We start from the raw sequence: 25,349 nt of genomic DNA on the forward strand, positions 1-25,349 counted from the left end.
GGGATTAATTGACATTATGCTTAGATTTTATCATTTTGAACTGTCAATTATCCAACTTAAATAAAAAATCTAGTCTTGAATTGTCAATTGAATAGACTCATTCATGCACATGCAATGGATGTACTCATCTATGCAAGAATCACTAGTCTTGAATTCCCAAAACGACTAGCTGTAGTCTATCAAACAAAGCTCATTTTTTCTGGATCAAATTCCATGATTGTTCTTAATTTTATCCTAGCTGGAAAAATACAAGTAGATTGACACTCATTTGCTACACAGAATAAAACCTTAACAGAAGGAATTTGTACCGATATAAATGACTTAAATACTATTTAATTAAATACAGAGGAGAATAACAATTACATGAGTAATGCAGATACAAAAAGCGTGATGTACCTCAAGGCTGCAGTTTTACCATTGAAACGGAGTCAGGCACTTCACCGTGCACCCTCAACCGGTAAATGCAGGTATGTGAAGTGCTTCCATGGTTGGAAGAGAAATCTAGCCTAACTGTGTCAACAATGCCAACACCAGCCGCATCCAATACATCAAAGGTCTGAGCGGCACTCTTCTCAAGGTCGTACATGAATTCTACCAAAAGAAACATCTTATTGGTGTCAACTGGTAAATTAAGATCACGACCTTGCATCCAGCCAGAGACACGACAATCCTTGGGTGCACTGGATCTATCATATGCCACACTCTGTTCACGATACAAGAACAACATACTTAGCACTTCAGAAATGTTTAGTCCTAAATCGGCCCTACATATATTTTCTATGTTACACTGGCTCTTCATTTTTCTCAAAGTAGACATGTTTTAACATTTGTATCGAGCACATATCTTAACATAAATATGGAGATATGACCTTATAGGGACCCTCCCAATACAAGAAAAAAACTTCAAAAATAAAAAATACAGTTGGAACATAATCATATTGGAAATATACTTGTACCCGATTCTTACACTCAAGTCTAAATAAAATAGTTAAATATGTTGACCATAATTTAAATAAAAAATGAAGCAAGCTGCAAAGACAAGCACTGCCTTTCCATTCAATCATAAGAAGCTGCAGCTTTGCGAAAGAAAAATATGTTTTTATTTGATAAAAAGTATATGATAGGTGTTTTTAGAGTTCAGAAACAGAAGATTTAGATGGAAAAAAAAGTGGCGTAGTTGTTTCCTTTGGTGCTCCACCATAATGAGGCAAGTTTGATCATAGATGAGATGAGAAAAGAAATTCATGTAATCGTTCCTCTAGGCTACGTTCTCGAACTTAAGTGTGACCATGTGAGTGTTGGATCAGATATGTGTCAGACACAAGTATGCTAAACATTTTGTAAGTTTTTCCATATAATTGAAGGGTTCTCGGTGGTTCATATCCCTTCATCTATGTCCTAATATGTGCTGCTATATATAGGTACTCGAAGCATGTTAGACAATAGATTAGAAGAGAAAAGAACTTCATAGAATCATTCTCATATTAGCTTGTTCTTCTTGTTGCTTCAACATTTTCAATATGTATATACTTATTTAGAATTTTGAACACAAAAAGGCACCACTATATTTTTAAGGACCTTTAAGCAACTTTTATAATATTCTGCTTGAAGGATATTTATCTTCTCAAAGCAACAGATTGACGATATCTTAAGTTGCAAACAGCTGGTGAAAACCAAATATTTGATACTGAAGAAAACCCATCCTAGCAATCCATTTTTTTACAAATACAAGTAGCTCTTTCCCTACTAAGATAAAGCAGTGCCATAAATCTGTATAACTTCACTCACTCTTACAAAAGTGTGCCTCTGCTAAAAGCAAATATAAATGGAAAAACGTACTCTCATTTGACACATAATCTTCACTCAAACCTCAGCATTTGTATTATCAAGCAACATTTTATTTTCCAGAAGCCACCATGTGGCGGAGAGGAAAATCTGAAAAGCTATGAATTTTTTTAAAAAAAAGGACAAACATAATTGAATTAGGGATGCAAATGGTTCTGTGGATTTTCCAGCAACTAGCTTTATAAACTCTCTAAATGATAATAAAAACTGCCCTTAATAGCCCCTGTTATTGTATTTATAATAAGATCCTCATTCGTCACTAACAGTCCTATTTAATCTCTATTAGAATAGTTATACTAGAACTCTTACAAAGGGTCCTATGTAATTCTGGTTTTTTAATAAATTGAGGTACTATTTTCCTCCTTCAGCTAGTTGCCTCCTTTTAAGAGGCAACTACGAGGGAGGTTTTTAACGAGACCTACTATTCCTATAAAAAAATAATAATAAAAAACCCATCCTAATAATCAAAATTTAAATAATTAAATTAAACTTGATGCTCCTGCATCACCATGGAAGGAAAGAAAACCCTACTAACCTCATTATTTACATAGTGCAAAATCATGCATATCACCTATTTATTTTTGGAGGTGAGATGCAAGGTAGCAGATGTATTTACACACTACTTAGCCAATACCGACTGCAAATGAAATTCAAGTATAATGTTTGAGTCCTGTCCCCTCCCCGCTTAATTCTATAAGGTCCATGCGCATCCAAGTCTATTAGAATTATTCCATCGTCAAACCGAGGCTACTCAGAATCAAGTTAAGCTAAATCTCCTAATTATAAAAAGTCTAAGACAAGTTATTAGTTGTTAGTTAGTGGAAACATAATGTCCCAAAAAAGTAAGAAACAAACTGTTACTGCAAAATGGAGGTTCGAACCAGATCTTAGAGGCATAGCTCGTATCACTCATCAGTATACACTATTTTGGCTAAAGGGGCCGACTATAGGAGCTCTTCTTTGACCATTCAAAGTCTTATGTATATTATGTTAAAGCTTTAGGCTTAACATCAAAAGAAACTGAATTATGATTGGACTTCCATCACAACACAAACCAAAATTAAGACATGAGCATATGTTGAACTATAAACATAGTACAAAACTTTACAACAATGAAAAATGTTACCTTGGCAACATGTTCCAGAGTAATAGCCTTAGGAATAATAGCCGTGCGCAGCTTAATCTGAATAAACCCATTACTTCCTTTTAATGGAAAGCACTGCCCTGGCTCCCCAAAACTAGGCTTCAACATCTTGTCTGCATCAGGATGAACCACAGTTTGACTACCTTTCAAAAACCAGTTGTTTCCCTTTCCAGCAAGAAAGGGATCAGAATGCTTAACAACCTTTCCTCCACCAGAAGACAAAGCATAATCGGCCCTTGCAAGCCCATCCGAGGCATGCTTCTCAATCTCATTCTTGACGATCTCTCTTGCATAGGCTCCTATATCGCTCAAACTCACAGCTGTTTCAGTCTTACCATTTCCAACCTTCTCTTTCAACATTTTTCCATACATCTTCTCAAACTCTACATTTGTCAACAAATTCATATTCTTCAATTCGCTTAAGGACTTATCAAATCCTTCACTCTTTTCTTCCAATTTTTTCAATGAATTCTCCAATTCCACACTTCGGTCATCAATTTTCTCATTCAATTCCCTCCTTAACCCACCTATTTCATATTCAATTTTCCGATCAACAACATCTACCTGAACCTGGATCATTTTAGCAGTAGTCTTCAAAAAAGTCTCAACCTCAGCAACCCTACCCTCAAATTCTGTTAAGCTGACCTGCGTTCCAACGCTACTACCTTTCCCAGATTTCAAAGCCAATCTCCTAACAATTTGAACTAACCCAGCCAAAACAAGTAAAAGTACTAAATTCTTAATAAAAATACTAACCGCAGTCAGCCACCGGGGTTTCTCGGACTTGTTGACCGCTCCCTTCCGTGTTCGCCGCAACGGAACGTTCGTGTTTTGACCAACAGTGACTTTTCTCGCCTGCATGGAGTCCTTTAACGCCTCGCCACGGATGGAATGGTGGCTAAGATCTCTGCTGTGACCGGCAGTGTTAGCGGCGCCGGAGACCTTATCATCCCCGACATTTACGCCATTAGGGTTGGGTTCGGCGGCCAAGGACTCGATGTTGGATTTATTTTCGGCGAGGAGGACATGTCGGCGACGAGCGGACACCGCCGGGTTGGCGCTGATGGAGAGCGTAGATGCTGACATTGTTGTTTCGAATTTTGAATTAAAGTATGCTCAAGGAATCGAGTGGGATGGTAATATGCTCCTAAATTTTGGTAATAAGGAACTTTTAACCGTCGCCAGAAAGAGCGCTTCTAGGTATTCAAATTATTTTAAGGCCATTTATTTTTAAAATAAATAATATATTAGTTGGTTGAAAAATGTAATAAGAATACGATGGTTTTTCTACGACGGTAGGGGTGTTCTTGGACGGTTAATTATATCATTTAGCTTAAACAGTCGGTTAGTTGTTATAACGATTATGAGATTTTTTAATCGTAATTTAATCATTAAAAAACGGTTAACTATTAACGATTGATCGTTATTAACCGTTCGGTTGCATATTAACTTACAATTAACTTATTACAATTTTTTTTATAATTCATACTATTAAAAAGTATAGTACTTAACACATACTTATACTGATATAATAAATAAAATAAAAAATATAGCACTTAACACATACTTAAATCGATGTAGTGAATAAATTAAAGAATGTGTAACACTTAACACATATTTATATCGGTGTAAGTGAATAAAATAAAAAAGTATAATACTTAACACATACTTACATCGATGTAAGTGAATAAAATAAAAAAATATAACACTTAACACATATTTACATCGATGTAAGTAGATAAAATAAAAATATATATATAACTTAACACATATTTACACTAATGTAAGTGAATAAAATAAAATAAAATGTAGCACTTAATATATACTTACATTAGTGTAAGTATGTACATCTCACAATATCTTAATACTTAAAGGTAAACAAATAATTATATTGGTATAAGTATATTTATATATTTTAAAATAAATAAAAAATAAAAATACATATTAGGTTATTTGTATACAAAATTTATTTAAAATATATATAAATTATAAATAATAGGAAATTTTATTTTATTTGTGTAAAAAGATAATAAATTATAAATTTAATTATAAATTTAATTTATTAACGGTTAATCGTTTATCAAAATTTGTAACCGTAACTTTAACCGTTAACCATCATTTTTAGTGGTTTGGTTAACCGAAATCGTTTAGTATTAACGGTTCGATTAATTAACATGTTAAATGTATAGAATATACCAATTAATGGTTTCGATTAACGGATATGGATTTTTTTGAACACCTCTATCGACGGGTACCGATGAGCATTACTAACGATGAATATCATTAATTTAATATATAAAAGTTTAAATTCTAAAATACTCAACATATAATTATAAACTAGTTAAAAAATTAAAGGTAAATATTTAAAATAAAAGGTAAAATATACCAATGACCACCTAACTATTGTTTATTTTCATTTTGACTGTCATTTTTGAATTTTTTTCAATCAGATCACTCAACTATTTAAATGCATTCAATTAAGACACTTATTGTTAATATTTAACGAGAAGCTATTGTGATAGTTAAAATATTTGGTATAATTCTACATTTGGTCATTGTTACTTATATATTATATCAATTTGATCCTAATTTTAATAAATTAAAATGAACTTAACCCTCAAATCAAATGACATCTTCCAAAGTTTGGTCAGTACCGCATCATAAATTAAAAATGACACCACGATAATAACATCATTGAAAAAAAAAACAATCAACCAAAATTATTATACATATAATTAATATTTTCCTATAACAAAAATTTCCAATAGATTATTACTACATTTATATATTTTTGATATTTCATTTATTCGTTTCATTGATTCACACGATTTCAAACTTAATTTAATATTTTAAAATTTACTTTAATTCGATTGAAATTATTGTAATGAAATAATGTCTAGAGATATGCTCGCAAAGTTCCATTATTCCTACAAATAATATAAGTTACATATTTCAATTAGGCACACAAATGGAATTAAAGTTTACATGTTGATGGTAAGATCCAGTAACACATAGCACTATTTGATTTGAGGTTAAGTTTATTTTAATTTATTAAAATTATGATCAAATTGATAGAATATATAAGTAACAACGATCAAGTGTGTAATTATACCAAATATTTTAACTGTCCCATCAGCTTCTCTATTAAATATTAACGACAAGTGGCTTAATTGAATGTATTTAAATAGTTGAGTGACCTGATTGACAAATTTTCAAAAATGGTGGTCAAAATGAAAAGTGGCAATAGTTAGGTGGTGATGTGATCCCAATTAGCCCTAACTTTGTCTTGATCTGCTTAAATCATTGAAGTTCACCAAGGCTGATTCAAAGGGAGATCTACCTTACTTCATCCTATACCTGCTCATTTATGCACTATATTTTATCATATGTTTGTATTTACCTTTGGGATATACTTATCATATGATATCATTCATTGCATGAATTTGCATGAGTTTTATTAGTTGCATGACATTCATTGCATTTAATAAGTGCGATGTTCATTTAATCATGCATTACATTTAAAGTATCTATTTCATTTAGGGAAGTAGTTCATTTATGCACATTTAGATCATTTAGTAAGCTACTTCATTCATACATCTAGTTCATTGAATAAAATTAATTCATTAATTAAACTAGTTCATTCATCAACATATAGCGTTAGTCTTGAATTAGAACTTTATTGGTTTCTTTGAAAGGTTTCTTTCATTTTAGTTCTTGGATTAGAACTCTATCGTTTTTTTGTCAGTCTTGAAGCCTTCCTCCATTTCATTTTATTATAATGTTGGTTCTTAGCTCACCTATAGCTAGTGGGTCACGTTCCATCCTCTTCTCCTTGATTCCATCATATTATATTATTGGTTCTTATCTATATATAGCTAACGGGTTACAATCCATCCTTTTAATTTCTATCATCCTCATCGCCGACTACAACCATCCTTCACCATTTTCGTTACATCCATTCAACCGTTATCACCACCACACTTCTTTCATTTGCAAACAACTTCAAATCCATCCACATCCTTTTCAATTTCATTCTTTATTTGTTTATCTCATATTCACAACGTTAATTTTGCACTTTCAGAATCATTTCAAGCAGTGCGGAGTTTCTTACTAGAATCACGATCGGGCAACAACGTACATTAATTTTGCACTTTCAGAATCACTTCAAGCACTGCAGAGTTTCTTATTAGAATCACGATCGGGCAACAACATATATAACTCGAAACACATAATCGAGATCATATCAGGTGGCCACTGATATAGTTTATCTTTTTATTTTAAATAATTTATTTTTAAATTTTAAACTAATTTATAATTATACAGAGCCTTCTATGATTTTAATTTTTTTAAATTAAATTAATGGTACTCGTCGTTAGTGGTGCTCGTCAAGCATCGTAGATTTTTTCATAAAAATATTATAAAAAAGAATCTAAAGTATATTTTGAAATAAATTTAAATTTGAAGTGTTTAATATTATTATTAAAAACTTTTCAAAAAGATAAATAGTTTTTTATACATAATAAAAGTTAAAAAAATAATATTTAAATAAAATATAAAAAACATTGAATAACCTTAAGTTGACTAAAATATAGTATTTTTTGAGAATTTTTTTTAATAATTAAAAACGCACATACACACACATACAAAGTTGTTTGAAGTCACTTGATGAGCTCAAAATAAAATATAAAATTTTTAAATCTATAAATAATTTATTAAACATATAATTTTTATTTACAAAGAAATTATAAAAGAATTGATAAAATAAATAAATAATTCATAATTGATTCTGAGGTCGGGAAATATCATGAAATATTCTACTTAAATTATAAAACTTATATATTTTTAATAACAAAATTAAGTAAAAGAAAACATTTTCATTATTATACATAAAACTGGATCGGAATGGCTTAAATTAAAATTCATCTCGTCCGAATCTACTAGGAAATAATTACAAGTTTAACAGGAAAAAGTGAATTGTGATTTGAATCAACGATCAATTGGCCTAGTGGGATGTTGCACTAGATTCTTTAAGCAAAGGGATTCAAATTATGTTGTTTGTGAATGGAGTAAACTGAGTTTGGAGGGTTGCTATTGCCTCTGCAGTGCCGATCTAGATTAGTCGGTCAATAGATCGGATACCAATGATTATTTCAAAAAAAAGTGAATTGTAAATTGATATATTTGTTTTGCAACAGTCCAAAATTGAGCATATATATAGGAAGCTGCAACATCCTCCAGCTTAACCTAATCTTCAACATTTTTTTAATAAATTCTCAATATACCTGTTTTTGTTTTATGCATATATGTGTGTGTGTGTATATATACACATACATCTTAAGCATCAAAGATCGTGAGTACATTTGCAGGCCAAAAAGTAAAGGGATAGAAGGCATGGAAGTTCCATTGGTGGTGGTGAAGATGATTGGAACAAGCCTGTTGATAGGGTTGACTGCGGTGCTGATCCAGGTGTTTGATTCAATGATTTTGACGCCAAGGAGGCTTAGTTCCAAGCTCAGGAAGCAAGGGATCAAGGGTCCCCCTCCCACGTTTCTGCTCGGGAATACACTCGATATCAAGAGGGCACAATCACAGCTAGGTGAACAGCAACGGATTACCCACAACACTTCTTCCACTGTCTTCCCTTTCTTCCAACAATGGACACAACAATATGGTAATTTCATTCCATATTTTTCTTCCGTCAATAACTTTTTATTTTTGGAATAATTAAAAAACAAATACCCCTATCGTTTGTTTAAATAGTCACCTTAGTTTCTATTATTTCTTTTTATTTTTTAAGCATTTTGGCATCTAATATTTTATTTTAGGATAAGAAAAGGCGTTTGTCATTTTGGCCTAAAATGAAACACTAAAGGTTAAAATAATTATTTAGTCAAACATTAAGGTCGTTTTTGCTTAAAATGAAACGTTGAGACCAAAATATAAAAAAAATGAATTAAAATGAATATTTAATCAAACTGTATAACTTATTTTATTCTATGTTTTTACAAATATTTCATTCTACTTGAAATATTTAAATGATATATATTCAAATAATAAAGATTCAAAAGCTCAAACCTTCTACATATGAATGGATGAAAGATTTTAAATCAATTGACAAATTTTTAAATGGGACAAATTTATAAAAATTAAAAATATATATATTAATAAAAAATATAAAAAAATTAATATTTGCAGGATGCGACTTTTCTAGCTGCCATCTATTTAACTTAAGCTTCAAGGTTACATCTAGGGATGGGTATGAGTCCGGTCAAATTTTCGGTCCATCTGATCCGACATAAAAATTATATATTCTCTATTCGACCCCAATCTGACTAGAAAATTTACACCTTCCATCCGACCCGCCTTCTTGAGATAAAATATGAACCTGACTCGACCCGAAATATTATATTTATTAAAAATTATTATTTTTATTCAATAAAAGTAGAGATTTAATTGAAAAAAATAATTTATAGTAGGGTATTATTGTAATTATCACTAAATATATAAGATAAAATTTTAATTTTTTTCAAGTCGAGTATTTTTCATCCTAAATTCGAACTCGACCAGAACATAACTTCTGAAAAACAAGACTCGACCCAAATACAAATTCTTTTTAAAAATCCAATTCAATCATATCAGATCAAATCGGAATCTTTCAGGTGCCATGCCCATCCTTATTCCCTAGTACTCACATCTTAAATGGTTTAGAAAGAAAAAGAATTAAACTTATTTAATTTTGCAGGTCCCACATTTTTGTTTTCGCTTGGGAACATACAGATTTTACACATAATCGACGCTGACTTGGTCAAGGAAATAATTACATGCACATCAATGGACCTTGGAAATCCTACCTATCAACAAAAGGAGCGAGGTCCTCTTCTTGGCAAAGGCATTCTAACTTCAAATGGTGAGTTATGGGCACATCAAAGGAAAATCATTGCTCCTGAATTATACATGGATAAGGTCAAGGTACGATGTCCATTTAACCTTGGACTCTCTAATTTATATTCTTGTGTGTTCAACTGTACATAAGTTGTTCCATATGTTGTAGGGCATGACACACTTGATGGCGGACTGTTCGGTGATGGTCGTGAACTGGTGGAAGAGCAAAGTCGACGGTGGGGGCGGAGCGGCGGACATAAAGGTCGACGATTGTTTTCGAAGGTTTACGAGGGACGTTATCTCGAGGGCTTGTTTCGGAAGCAATTATGCCAAAGGAGAAGAGATCTTCTTCAAAATCAGAGCACTACAAGAAGCCATGTCCAGAAAGGTTTTGTCCAATGGCTTCCCCGGATTGAGGTTCGCTCGGTTCTGTTTCGATTTAACTTTCCGTTTGGTCGTCGAATACGAAACCGATGAATTCGGCATTTTTTTCAGATATCTTCCGACGGAGAGCAATAGGGAGATATGGAGGTTGGAGAAAGAAGTTCGAGCTTTAATCTTGAAAGCCGTAAACAAAACGAAGGAAGAAACGTCGAAGGGAGATCTATTGGAAATGATCCTAGAAGGTGCTAAGAACAGTGATTTGGGACATGATGCAACTAATAACTTCATTGTTGACAACTGCAAGAACATATATTTTGCTGGGTATGAGACAACTGCCATCACAGCTGCTTGGACCTTGTTGCTCCTTGCGTTGAACCCTAACTGGCAAGACAAAGTTCGTGCTGAGGTTCTTCAGATTTGTGGGGGCAAAGTACCAGATGCTGATATGATTCGTCGCATGAAGACAGTAAGTACAATACAACCAACAATTCTCAAGACATGAATACGAGGATATAAATATTTTTTATTAAACTAATGTGATTATAAAGTAGTATATGTTCTAAATATTCTCAACCATTTGATAATGACAGTCCAATCACCCTACTACAGCCATCGATAGCATAGTTTATCATGTCAAGATCAAATACTTATATTGTAGGCTACGAGTAGGGATGGACATGGATCAGATCGAATTTATTTTTTAGTCTACCTTAATGTGACCCAAAAATTAAATCTTCTTACTCAAACTCAAGCCATAATAGGATTTAGGATATGTTTATCATGTCTCGATTGAATACTTATATGGTATAGTGTAAAGATGACCATGAGTCAGGTCAGTTCGGATTGAGTTTTTGTCTCATTGGAATCCGACCCAAAAATTAAACCTTCTTATTAGCACCTAAGTTGACCTATGCTTAAGGAGGGTCCCACATGATCCAAAACTCGACCCTATTTTTAGGTCAAAATTTGCACCTGACATATATATATATATATATATGTATGTTTGTATGTATTGAATTTATTTTTTATTAGGTGAAATAAAGATTTGATTGGAAAAATGAAATAAAAAGGAGTATCATTATAATTATTCATAAATATATAAGTGATAATTATAATATTATGTCAAATCGGATTTTTTCTCATTAAATCCAAACTCGACTTTACCCAACCCTACCCATAAAAAATATTATCCATATGGATTCAAATTAAAATTCTCAAAATAAAAATTGACTTAATCGAATCTGGTCGAATCAAAATCAGGTCGAATGAAATACTCGTCCATGCGAGGCAACAAATATCTCTTCACGTCTACTGAAATTAACTATTTGTGAATGGATGGCAGCTGACAATGGTGATCAACGAGACACTAAGGCTATACCCTCCGGGAGCTATAATATCAAGGGAGGCCCTAGAGGATATGAAATTTGGGGAACTCCATGTGCCCAAAGGGGTGAACCTTTGGTTAATGCCGGTGACCCTTCACCAAGACCCTCAAATATGGGGACCCGATGCCGACAAATTCAACCCCCAAAGGTTCGCCAATGGGGTGAGTGGCGCCTGCAATTCCCCTCATGTGTATTTGCCTTTCGGGTTCGGTCCCCATACGTGTTTGGGGCAGCATTTTGCCTTGGCAGCTCAAGCTACTTCTTTCCCTTGCTTTGTCAAACTTCACCTTTTCTCCCTCCCCAAACTATAGGCATTGCCCTTCTTTGAGTTGATTATCGAACCCAAATTTGGAGTCAATCTCATTGTTAGGAGGCTTTGATCTATCCATCACAAGCAGGGATAGGTCGAAGGGCAGTGGTCGGAGTAATCATTTTCCTTAAATAATTTAAATCATCATATATTTTAAATATTTTCTTTGTATTTTCTATTATTCTATTGTTGTCTTTCTTAAAATTTTATGAGTTCTTCCATTTTTAAAACTGCAAAAACTCGTCCCTAGCATAAGATATTGCGTCAATCCTTCATCATAAGCGATATAATATTTCTTTTTTCATATTTTCATATTGGTGTGCAACAAGTTACAATTGGTGAAATAAAAATATATCCCATTCCTTTCAAAGTGAATGAATATGTTTCTTTTGTTAGGATGTTTCAAATTTATTATATATTTCTCTTTGGAACACTTCAAATGTTATTTTATTTGTTTTCCATGTCTTTAGTGTTTCTTTATGGTATTTCATTAAAAAGGTATAGCTTATTAGTTTTTTTTCTTATTTATTTTGTTATGTGGAGTCATGGACTAAGGAACCCGTTCATATAAATTAACTATACAAATTGAATGACTTAACGAAATTAGAATTAGTTTTAAATTAAAAACAACCTAAGAAAACAAATAAGTTAGTAAAAAGAGGCGTTTCAAAATGTTTATGGAAGTGTTTTTGGCTCAAAATTCCGTTTGAAACGAAAAAATATTATCAAACAATTCATTTTTAGTCAAAAATTACGTTTGAGATATAATTATTGACTCAAATCAAGAAATCGAGAAAATAGTGCTTTTGCGTCGAAAAATCTCATTTAAAAAAATATTTCCGAACTAAGCCTAAGTCTAATACTTAAGAAAGTAACGAATAATTGAAAAATTGAACGAGAAAGGATAGAGTTACGAGGTGTTTTCTCAAATTTAAACAGTTTTGGCACTCGACTTCAAATTTTGTTCTGAAACTCCAATCCCAGAATCAACATATTAACCTAAGAGGTTGGGTTTAATATTTTGAAAAGAAAATCGTCAAAAAAAATCTAAATAAGAAGATTTTTCTTTTTTCTCTGAAAGGTTAGTGAAAATGGTGGTCAAAGCTTTTTGTCATCTATAGTAATATTTGTTGCTCTTAAAACTTAATGGAAAAATAAAAAACACTAGTGACTATTTGTGTATTTTATCCAAAACTTAATCCAATGATCAAATTAAAATCAATTGCTTAAAGTAATATATATTTACCATTAACACTTACACCCTCACATTCTTGGTGCTCGAACCCGAAACCTCAAAGAATAACAATCATTCCTTTACTGAAATCGCTTAATTCGTGCTTTAAACACAACTTCCAAATATTTTGAATATCATCTATTTTGGACAGAGACGTTTTCTAATAACAATTATTTATCATTTGAAAATTACAAGCCATTCCATGTTTGTTCATACAAACACAACCATCCAAATATATTGGATAGTCACATTTTCTGATAACAATCATAATTATCTCAAATAGATATTTATCTGAATAATCTTGATTAATTAAAGGATACAAGTTTTAATAACTAAAAGAATTAATTTTCCATTCATAACATTCTCACTTATAACTATTGGAACATTATAAATATTCTTAAAATGTTCCAACAGAAATAAAGCAAAATCTAAACACCGTGAGAGACCATAGTGAATGGACAACATAAAGGCAAATTGTATTCATTGAAATTTTGCGTGTATGATTCTCTCAGCTATGAACAACGTTAATTTACATTCATTTTATACTGTAAAATACAAGCCTAAGGTGCACTAATTCTATCCTTCGGATAGTAAACAACGAGGATTAATATACTCTGCAGAAGAAGCCAATGGAACATGATACTTTACAAAAATGAAATACAAACAAAATCACCTTATGGCCTTGAATTATCCAAAATCGGATTCATTTCGACTTCTACGGCTGCAGACTCGCTCCGAGCCTGAAACTTTTCCGCTTCCCGTGCGATCTGAACATCACAAGGTGTGTAAAACTGATAAAGAACTTTCACGACGAATCGAGGTATTAGTGCGGCGACAATGATGGAAAGTAAACACAACCAGAACAATCCGGTTCCCGCAATGTGAAAGATGGCCCTGTTATAATACATAAGTTGGCAAGGGTCAGAAAATATATACACAAGGAAAATTACAAGCCTCAAATGAATTGTTATGTTAAAATGCATTGCTGGCATTCTAATTTATGTCAACTCTTTAGCCGTAGAGCGGTAGGATCGATTATTCACAGGCTTTTTACCATTAATTTCTACCATTTTCCTTAGAAGATTCGGGTTTTTTTTTATGTATTTGGAGGATTCTTGGAAGATAATATCCTCGTATCAATGTCAGAAAATATGTTTGACACGGGGCACTTCAAAGAAAAATGCGATGAATCAGAGCATCATGGATAATAACCCCAGGGCCACAGCTAAGGACACCAAAACTCAACTTTGGAATAATCATATTGGTATGCACGCATACGGAACCAAATCTATATGTTATATGGAGATAACAAAGAAAATTTGAACCTTAAAACCCATCCAAAAGATCCCAAACCTAATCTAATTTGATATGAATAAAAAGAAAGGCCCAAGCACATAATCTGAAATAACCCGAACCCTAAATAGTTTGAACTTGAGATAACTCGAAGTCGAAATCGATCCAACCTGAACTCATGTGACACCTATTTGCTACCTCTATATATGCCCTATTACATATATTTTTGCAGAACATTGTTGTGTCAAAAACAATTATCTCAACACGGTTCATCTACATGCTCAATTAAACTTACAGAAAATAAATGGGCTTACCAGTAACCAACTAAAGATGGTATAGCATCGATAATGATGACGCAAATAACAGTTGCGATTATAGATCCCCAAATTGCTGCATGAGTTATCCAATTCCAACGGATGACATCCATGGCCAGGTGTAAATTAACCAATATAACCACCGCAAGAGTCCAAAGATCTCCGATACTTGATGCATCAATGGTGCTGCTCCAGTATGCGAGAAGAGGAATGAAAAAGACAACTGCACTTTGCCAGACAGTATCAATCATTGTTATCCAAAAGAGTCTCTTGTTATAGCTTTCTTCTCGGTGCCCAGCCCCATACAGCTGAGGATGCTTCAAAAGTGTCCGTCGATTTAGGTCCTTGTCAAGAATACCAACAACAATCGTAGGCACCGATGTGTAGATTACAGAATACAACACACTACTCCACTCATTGATTGCAGTGCTCAAAGTGAAACAAGTAAAAAGAACATACCTGAAAAGAACATACTGAAGTTAAAAGCTGCCTATTCACTGCTGATATTTCACTTTAGTTAACCAAAGTATGATTCAGCTTCTATTTTGAATTATGTGTAAATTATGATTTTGAATCAACAGGGAATAAAAATCAATTGTCCTTAACCCAATTGGGTGAAGGAAGAATATTTCTATGAAGAATTCACAACCAAAAACTAATTAGCAATAGGTGGAGAGCTCTAAAACCCAGTATTCAACCTCACGTGTAGCTCGCAGGGAACACACGTGAATAACCTTGGCTTTATTGGTGAAAATCAAAGTTTGGTTAAACCAGAAGCATGCTCAACCGCCTAATAATGTTGGTTAAATATTTGTATTCAGCAGGGATTTAAATAGCGGTCCGCGATCGCGATAGCGCCCGCGATATAGAGGTAGCAGTGCCCTCTGAAAACGCTATTATTTGACCGCGACACCCGCAATCGCCGCAATAGCACCCGCTATGCCCACGATATAGCGGTAGCGGTGCCCTCCGAAAACGTGACCGCGACCGCAATTTGAATCCCTGGTATTCAGCGCACATGCAAAGAATTGTGCAAGCACTCCACCTAAAAAAATAACTCACCAGAATAATACAAGTACAAACACTGCATTCCTGTAAAAATTGTATAAGATCATGTAGCCCATCCGCTGGTAATTCCAATGCCCATGGACCAACAAAAGAGTAACTATGAATCTGAACTGTCCCATTGCAAAATCTGATGCCATTACAGCTTGCCTACCCTCTTGGCCGCTAATGCCAATCCCCACATCCGCCATTTGGATCATTGAAACATCATTAGCACCTGTGAAGCATCCGGTATTATTTCTTAAATAAACCCAAACCACAAAAAAGAAAGCAGATAAAAGTTTACACTTTTTTTCTCTTCAATAATCATGAGATGATGATAAAAGACCAAGAGAATGATGATTACCATCGCCAATGGCAAGTGTCATGTCTGAAGTCCTCTTCTTTACAAGGGCAACAATTCCGGCTTTCTGTAATGGGGCCACTCGACAACACAAAACCACAGAACAATTACAGGCTAACTCGAAGAGCTGCAAGCAAGGATGAAAAATAAAGTCACGTCAGCATGCAAAATATTAGAAATTAGAAGCAGAAAACAAAGGCAAGTCAAGAACTCCTACCATTTTTTCGAGTTCAGAGTCAAGAATATAAACAAGGCTGGTACCATCAATAATCAATGCTACAGGTGTTAAACTAGCTCCCAAAGTTCTCCCATTGTCATTTGTAGTGCCTGACGTAGTTGCGAGCTTCTTAGACATGATGATGGCATCTTCTAAACTCTTTCTGCATGATTCCTTAGAGTTGCTGTTCACTATAATTTGTGTCATTTTACTGGTCAACAGCTTCGAGGAGTATCCGATTGATATGGCAGTTTCTTGCTTGTCCCCGGTCAACACCCATACTTTGATCCCAGCAGTTCTAAGTGACTCAATGGCTTCTGGCACTCCTTGTTGTAGTTTATCTTCAATACCAGAGGTACCCAGTATGCAGAGATTGCTTTCAATACTGGTTGCAACCTTCCGAAGCAGCCTGGCTCTACCCATTAGAGCAGTGCTAGCCACCTCGAATGCAGAATGCCATTCCTCAAATTCTGAAGTACTCAGTTCTCTCATCCCGATGACAAGTGTTCTCAAGCCTATTGAGGAGTAAGAGTGCAGATGGGCTTCAGTTGCCCGAATTATACTTTTATTCAGAGATCTGTCTATGACACTAAACATTGTTGTGTCAGCTCCTTTTACAAACACTTTTACGGATTTGTTTGGCAACCCCAATATGACAGACATCCTCTTCCGATCACTATCAAACTCGTGCAAACCCAAAACATTGAACCTGCATGACCCAAAACATTTTTATTCAACAAAGAGAACTTAGTATAAGAAACTTAGTACAATTGAAGCAAAGTAACACAACCAGCACATCTTCAATACGGTATTACATATTTATATATAGATACTTCTCTCTCCCAAAGCAAGAGAATTTTCAATGTCAGTTCCTAAATCTTACAATATCCCAACCTCCCAATATTTCGAAATTCAACAACAAAAGGAGGATAAAAATTAGAGACTAAACTCAAATAGGTATTTACATACTTTCCCACACCTCATACTTGGGAAATATGTAAAGACTAATATAAAATAAAGCCAATAACCTCAAATAATATAAAACTATAATTGATCTGTGAAAAAACAAAGCTTATAAACTCATAAATAAAACTATACAGACACTGATTATCCAGAAAATAAAAGAAAGTCGCATGCCTACTTTATGATATAAAAGGTGAGATAAAATGTTGACACTCTAGAAGTTCCTATCACCATTAAAGCACTCAGTCCAAGAGTTTACACTAAATACCGACACCAGAAGCTCAAATCTAGTGACAATTCCTGGGCTAATTCTGGCAGAGGTCATCATATATTCATAATATAACAATTAAACAGAAATGGTGGATACAAAACCAAGAAGATAGAAGTCAGCGCTTGAGATTACCTTTGCCTTTCTCCTTGAATGTCAATAACAATATGGCCAGAGGTTCGCTCTATTAGCATAAATCCATATGCTGCTGCAGCATAAACCAATGCCTGTTCATCTGGAGACTCGCCTTGGTAATCTATCAACTTCAAAGTAGGATCAGGTGTATCTACAATTAGAGGCACAATTGTATTGCAAGCTGCCAGTGCAAGGAAGAACTCATGGACGTGACTGCCTTCTTCAGTCTCTTTTCCGCTCCTAGCAAATTGTAGAAGCTCAGGATCAGTCTTTACCACCATCTTTGGCCTCAAAATCTTCCCGTCCACTTAATAAGAAAAAGGGGTTAAGTAAGAAAAATGCTAAACAAACCTGAAATAATGTTCATTTCTACACAGTAGTACTAGAGATAAATTTGTTGTTTACCTTCGACAAAGTAACCATCGTTCTGATCTTGTGAACTGACCTTTCCACCATTGTAATCTACCCCCCAAATACTTGCACAACGGAATTCCATCTTGTTCTCAGTAAGTGTACCGGTTTTATCAGAGAAAACATATTTGATTTGTCCTAAGTCCTCATTTATATTCAAAGCCCTACACTGAAATCTTGAATCTGAAGCCTCGTCATACATCTGGATGTCTCGAATCATGAAGTAAGCCTGACCAACCCTGACTAGCTCCATGGAAATATACAGTGAAATAGGAATCATGATCTGAAACACAATAACTGACATGAGGAATGTGAAAACTATTTCTAATCCCCATCCATAATAATTGTAATTCTCTTCTTCCTCCCCAGAGAAGTCCTTTCTTCTGTAAAAAGGCAAGTAATCCAACTCATCCCTGTGGCGTCTCAACCAAACAGCAGCACATACGGAGACAACCGTGCACAATGCAGTGAGAAACAGTGAGAGGAAGATGATCTCCAAGTTCATATGGGTCTCAAGCCGACTCCTCTTTGATGGGGCCCCTGAGTTGTTAAGCATTGCTTTGGTCTCACGGCCAGCATAGACAGCAACCCCAATAGCCCAAGTAGTGTTTTTAATCTCACAGCCACGAAGAATAATATTGGAGGGACCAAGTGACACTCGTTTCCCATCAACTTCCATGTTAGCCTGAAAACCATATATGTTTCTGTTGGGTTTCTCGCACTTAATCAAACCGGAAACAATCTCCTTTTCGGGAATCTTCAGAAGGGTCTCCTGTTTGGCATACCGTGTCTTCAGATTGGACTCTCCGTCTAAATTAATAGTCTGCACGTATGCAACTCCTGTTGGATCACAAGTTGAAAGCAGAACCATGTCACAAGGAATAGTCTCATTAGCATGAATCTTGATTATCTCACCAACCTGGACGTCCTTCCATTTCTTTTGCTGAAATTCATGATTAACCAAAACTGATGCTAGCCTATTGTTCTCAATCTTGTCTGCCCTGTGGCGCCTGTAGTCTTCATACGCATCTTTAACTGCTGTAACCAGAAGGACAAATGCCAGTGGCAAAATGGAAGCAAAGCGACCAAATACCGCAAGCTGAGGCAACTGATTGAGCACCGCAATCACAAGGAAGTATATATAGGCAACTCTATGAAACTGCTCGAACAAGTTCCTAGGCAGAAATGTTAGGATTGAGTACTTTCCGGTCCTAATGGAATTCCCAGCAAACTCGAACCTCTCATTTGACTTGACAGGATCATTTATATGTACCAACCTAGCATCTTCATCATTGATCTCTTTTTGCGACATGTTATATGTCTCTGACTCAGCACTACGAGATCCATATTTCACAGGCTTTGGTCCCAAATCACTAAAACTCACTTCCCTAATCGAACTCCCGCCCAAAGATTTGGAATGAGCAGATAAATTACTCCTCCTTGACGAGGAACTTAAGGCAGGTTCAATACTATACAAATTCTCAACTGTAGTTTTTGAGTCCATCCCAAAAACAAATTCAGGATCCCTCTTTCAACTTCTTCTCTAAGATCACACGAATATAAAATAAAGTAATGACTTTTGAGGCTATATCTATGGATGAAAGATATCTCTAACAGCTGAAAGTCAAAAAATAAATAAAATTCAAGAAATTCCCAGATTATGATCGGCTTAAGAGACAAAGAAGCACCCCAAATTTCCAATTCAGCAGAGTAAACCCAAAAACGATGTATACATATGAAAACATTATACAAATACAGGTACAGACAGGGGAAAAAGAAAAGAAACAACCTTCAGTTTATGATCGTGGGCATAAATGATTTGAAAGCAACTTCAACAACAAAACATTGATGAGGGAATATCTGTACAACGAAAGGGAATGTGAGAATTATGGAGCTGGGTCTGCTTTGTAATTTGCCGTTGTTGTTGGTGTAATGGCGTGTTTGAAAGAGGGAAATGTACAAAGTCAAGGCATTTGCAAACGAAAGGAGGCGGCTTTTACAAGAAAAAAGGAAACGCTTAGGAAGAGTCTTGATGAGGTGGCGACAAAGGAAAGATCAAAATTCAAAAGCGAATCATTTTACAATGGAAATTATAAAAAAAAATATGAAGAAGAAAAAACCTCGTGGAGATTGCCTAAACCTGGTCTTCACGTAGAAGAAGGTTCTTGGATAGTGATAGAAACAGAAACCAAAAACCGAACCCAGCTTTTTTTTTCTATTTCTAGAAAACGTTATGTTTTTTTATTCGTGAAATTTTAAAAGTTAGCTGAACGGTCATTAATGTACCAATTTATAATAAAATAGTTATTTTTGTTAGTACAGGATAATTATGAGCTAATATTAATCTCTTTGATTATTAAGATTAATTTATTCAAATTCTATAATTTTAGAGATAATAATTGTCTCTTTTAACTATTGAAATCGTTTGATTCATATTATTATTAATTTTTATTAAATTGATGATATAACACGTAAATAAAAAGTTTAAGGATATATAACATTGGTGATCTCTTGAGTTTAAGGTTATTCAATTTTGATCATTAGTTCAAAAAAGTATAGTTCTGATACCTTACGCTATCGATTTAATGCAAATTATTAAATTATTTTTATTTTAAATTATAATTATATTATTATATTGTCTTTTAGATTTTTTTATATATAAACAATTAAAAATTACACTTTTAAATGTTTAATAAGATTTATATATGATTTTTTATTATCAATTCACTAATAAGAACGGATAAAGTTTTATAAAATATAATCATTTTACATAATTTTTCCCACCTTCATTATGAGTATACCAGAAACTAGTAAATAATAATTATATTCAAAATCAATCCGTTAATTTATAGGTTTATTATTGACTTATTAATTTAGTATTATCAATTTTTTTAATATTACTAAAACGAAGTAAAACTGATAATTTTTATACTACATTCGTAGTTTACCTTAGATTTTAATTTGTTTTCATAATTTTTTTGTGTGTTAATTATATTTAATGTTTAAGTCTTTACATATTTAAAAATTGTCATTGTTGTATTATTTTTAAGCGATTTTGTCATTTTCAAAATTATCATATCGTATTTTAAGTTCCATATTAAATGTAATTTTATTCCTTTTCTTGGAATGCTTATTTATTTAATTATTTTTCTGAGGTTTAATTAAGATTTAATTATTACCAAAAAAATCAAGATTTAAATTATTTTTAGTTGTCAATCGTTGAAGAATCTTTATTCATAATTATTTTCAGTTCTCAATCATTGAAGAATCTTTATTCATAATTAATATTATTACAAGTAATTAATAAAAGATGTTTTGGATTTAGCAGTTTTGCATTATTTGCATCTTAGAATAAGCTTACATAATGAATTAGAATACGTCCACCAACTACCTTTTATGCGGCGGTGAAATAAAAAATAAGGGTAAATTATATATTTAGCCACCTAATTATTATTTTGTTTTTGTTTTAATTACATAAATATTTTTTAAATCATTACTAATATTATATTTTAATTCCATCTTCATCTCTGTCACGATATCCCCACCACCGTTAATTGGTCATAGACACCTAAGCATCGATTAATTTAATTTGTCATTAATTTTTTTCAATTGAAAACTCCGTACATTCAAAGCAAAGCATAATTTTCTCTTCATAAAAAATGGGCATGGACGAAGTTAGGATCAAATGTTAAGGGACTAAATCGTTTTATATCAAAATAAAAATAATCTATTAAGTGAATCTGGAAATTTAGAAGAGAGGCTATTTAACTGATATTTAAACTAAAAGGACTTAAAATACTATCATATATATAAAAAAAGGTAGGAGGAGTTGTTGCCCCTCCCAAACACCATATAGATTGGTCCCTGAATATGGGTATCCATGGATAACTAAATTATAATTTTCATATTTGTGAACAAAGTTTCTTAAATTAAAATAAAAAAGGATCTTTTTTGAAAAAGTGATTTTGGACTTTTGACTGAAATAGTTTAGAAAAAATCATTTGTAAAGTAAGAGTAAAATAAAAATTAATTCTAGAATGAATATCGTATATCGATATTTACAATTAATTTTATAATTTTAAAATGATCAAAATTGCATCGAAATGATTTTTTAGACTTTAATTAATGATATCATATAAAAATGATTTTATATGAAAAAGATTTATAACAAGAATATACACATGTATAGCATTAAAAAAACCAAATCCAATTTAAAGTGTTGAGCTTAATATTTCTTAAGCAATGTCTCGAGCTCGAATCTTTATGTATGTAAAAAATTCTTGCCGGAAGACTCACCCCAAAACTAAATGTACGACGCGGGTCAGTCCAGATTAATCAAGCCGAAGCCTTAGAACCGAGATGACAAAAAAATAACCAAATATAATTTAAAGTGTTGAATGACGGTTCACACGTCAAATTAGTGAAAAACATTTTAAATGAAATCAAAATAGACAGCTATCATATTATATAAAATTCTTAAATACATATGTTCTTTGGTTTTACGCTTAGAATTCTTGAATTTTGCCCACATTCTTTCGAATTCAAACGTCACTACTTTGAAAAATGTGTCCTAATAATAATAGAAGGATCTAAATTTCACACTATCATATATATAAAACAATCACATAAAATGAACGAGATAACACAAATACTTTGAATGCACAAAAATATTTCAAATAATTTTAATATGAATTATTACCCTATTATTTTTCCAACGTATAAATAATTTCAATATTAATCCAGACTTTAGAGATGTCAATTGGACTAAACCCTACAAAAGTCATGCTCGCCAGAGACTTCTAGATGGAATTGAAAATTAGAGTTGTAAAATTTGATTGATGTTTACAGCAACCTTACCAACGTTCACTATATTTTTTTCAAAAATATTTTTTTAAATATATATTTATTGAACGATTAAACATAATATTAATATACATATACTATCGTTTTCGTTTGACTAGTGTAATTATATATCTTCAATATGTACCATAGACGTTTATTTTTTTAGATCAAAGCTTTCATAGATTTTGCTCTTGTTTTTCTCTTTTTTTTTCTTCATTTCAATCCAATTTCAATAGTTTTGACATTATTTACCACAATAGCGGAAGGTGTTTTCTACATGAAAAAATTCCCTCCGTAAAAAGTATTAAATTGAAAAATAATCTAAAATAGGTGACATATTGGGAATAATCTAAAGTATATCATTTGTATCGAGTTTTTCTAAGTATTTTCAGGACGTTTTGCTCATTGAAGTTAAATCATTAACTCGTTTGCCCCAAATTGTTATCTGTTATAAAATACAAGGCTAAAATACATATTTAACCACTAAACTATTTATATGCTTTTATTTTGGTTACCCAACTATTTCTTCATTTCAAAATCATCACTAAACTTAATGTTTTTTCCGTTTTGGTCCCATTTTTACTTCAGTTGCATTATAACATTTAGCATAACACTGGAAAAAGTTGTCACCCACATTGGCATAATCCTGGTAACTTAAGAAACTATCGACGGCGATATTATCACCTTAGCCAAATTATTCTACATTTCTACTCTACCAACATATCTTCATCCAAGTCTTTCTTTATTTTCGCATTTCTGCATGCACATATTTTTTCCCTAACATACAATAAATATGCTGCTTTTTCCTCACATTAATTCAGGTTCAAGTTTTTAATTTGATTTCTCTTCTTCTTAGTCATTTCAATGAGGTCATTCTATATGTAAACAAGTTGATGCAGTTTTTCCAAACTATATTGTTATTGCTTTTACTCTCTCTCTTTTTGTTGTTGAAGATTTCACGGTTGCTGACCGTTTATGTCATGGGGTTCAACAAGGATCCATGTTACCAAACATATAAGTTTTAGACGGTATTGAAGTTTCCATAACCGCCTGTGGCGACAGTTTTGTAGGTGTGAAGTTATGATCGACGACATTTGATCCATTAGTGTAACTAGAGAATAAATTCTTGTGACCAGCATAGTCCCAACTCTATCGGCAGAATAAGTTGAGGATAACATTTTCATTTTCAAAGTAGTTCTTGAACTTGTCAGCTCCGTCGAGATCACTGGAGTCGTAGTTGGTGAAATTCTTGTCGTTTTTGGAGTGTTTCTCGAGACTCGACGATAAATCGAGGAAGAAAAAGAGTTTAGTGAAAGCAAAAGAAAGGAGACGAGAATTAATCGGGGTGGTTTGAGCGGCAAGTTTGGAAAAACTGGCGGAGACTTCAACGGTTAATGGGGATACTTTGGAGAGTGAAAAATGAGTCTTTGAGATTTCATTGTTGAGCTATTTGTTCCAATAATGAACGAACGATACTCTGGGAGTGAATAGATTTTTTGTCACAAGTGAATCTCTGACACCATCGAAAGCCACCTGTATTGTTCGAAAACAAGACACGACATATGTTGAAATAAATAAAGATTACTAACAACAACAAATGAAAAAACAAGAATGAAAAAGAAAATCGCTTACAGTAAAGGATGAGAAATGTGTTGGGAAATAAAACGAGTAACGAGTAATTTCCCTATAACCAGATTATTGAGAATGCGAAATAAAAGCGGAAAAATAATACCCGAAATTGATAACAGAGTTCAGCCAATGCTTACGTCTCTAGACTGCTGAGATCTTTACTAAGAGATAAAATTTACAGGTGTTTAAAAACTCATACTTACAGAAACTCTATAGTATTGGAAGAAAGAAATGATTTGGGATTTTGGGATAATATTAAAGCTAAATGGGTTAGGGTATTTATAGTGAGCTTGATGACTAATCATGTAAATACCCTAAAGTCCAGTGACTAAAAATAATTTTCCCAAGCTAAAAAATCAACAAAATTAGGCAGCCACTTTGAATTCTCCTTCAGCCGCCCATATTGCTCACCTTTGAATTCAACAAATTCAGACTAATTGAATTCACAAATTCAGCTTGAATTTTCAACAATCTCCCACTTGAAGACTATTTTAATATGTCTTCACACCTTATCAATGCAGCAGCATTTATGTTCTCGTTATTCTAGCCTGTCAACTGAAGCTGAACACAACTTCATTTTATCTGTAGTCACCGCCTGTAAACCCACTGTTATTGGGTAATTTTTTGGTTTTATGTCCCTCAACGTTTTGAAGGATTGTTCTCACTTAAACATCCTCGCAAGCCC

The 25,349-nt window shown here is 33.2% G+C and overlaps 2 protein-coding genes and 1 pseudogene across 2 annotated transcripts; 1 reads left to right on the forward strand and 2 right to left on the reverse strand.

Moving 5' to 3' along the window:
- Nucleotides 1-243: 243 nt before the first annotated feature.
- On the reverse strand, nucleotides 244-4,165 carry LOC120195799 (SUN domain-containing protein 1-like). The gene is made up of 2 exons (XM_039197723.1): nucleotides 2,972-4,165; nucleotides 244-703 (listed from the first exon to the last, which is right to left on the reverse strand). The coding sequence occupies exons 1-2, from the start codon at nucleotides 4,073-4,075 to the stop codon at nucleotides 398-400; spliced, it is 1,410 nt and encodes a 469-aa protein (XP_039053654.1). The 5' UTR covers nucleotides 4,076-4,165; the 3' UTR covers nucleotides 244-397.
- Nucleotides 4,166-8,380: 4,215 nt separating this feature from the next.
- Nucleotides 8,381-12,020, forward strand: LOC120195864 (annotated as a pseudogene).
- Nucleotides 12,021-13,798: 1,778 nt separating this feature from the next.
- Nucleotides 13,799-23,558, reverse strand: LOC120195941 (phospholipid-transporting ATPase 1-like). The gene is made up of 8 exons (XM_039197867.1): nucleotides 23,551-23,558; nucleotides 18,188-19,721; nucleotides 17,783-18,089; nucleotides 16,417-17,125; nucleotides 16,203-16,326; nucleotides 15,854-16,073; nucleotides 14,792-15,250; nucleotides 13,799-14,078 (listed from the first exon to the last, which is right to left on the reverse strand). The coding sequence occupies exons 2-8, from the start codon at nucleotides 19,695-19,697 to the stop codon at nucleotides 13,859-13,861; spliced, it is 3,549 nt and encodes a 1,182-aa protein (XP_039053798.1). The 5' UTR covers nucleotides 19,698-19,721; nucleotides 23,551-23,558; the 3' UTR covers nucleotides 13,799-13,858.
- Between the last annotated feature and the right edge of the window lie 1,791 nt (nucleotides 23,559-25,349).

This window comes from Hibiscus syriacus, unplaced genomic scaffold, assembly GCF_006381635.1.
Source record: "Hibiscus syriacus cultivar Baekdansim isolate YM2019G1 unplaced genomic scaffold, ASM638163v2 tig00117021_pilon, whole genome shotgun sequence".
Classification (NCBI taxonomy): domain Eukaryota; kingdom Viridiplantae; phylum Streptophyta; class Magnoliopsida; order Malvales; family Malvaceae; genus Hibiscus; species Hibiscus syriacus.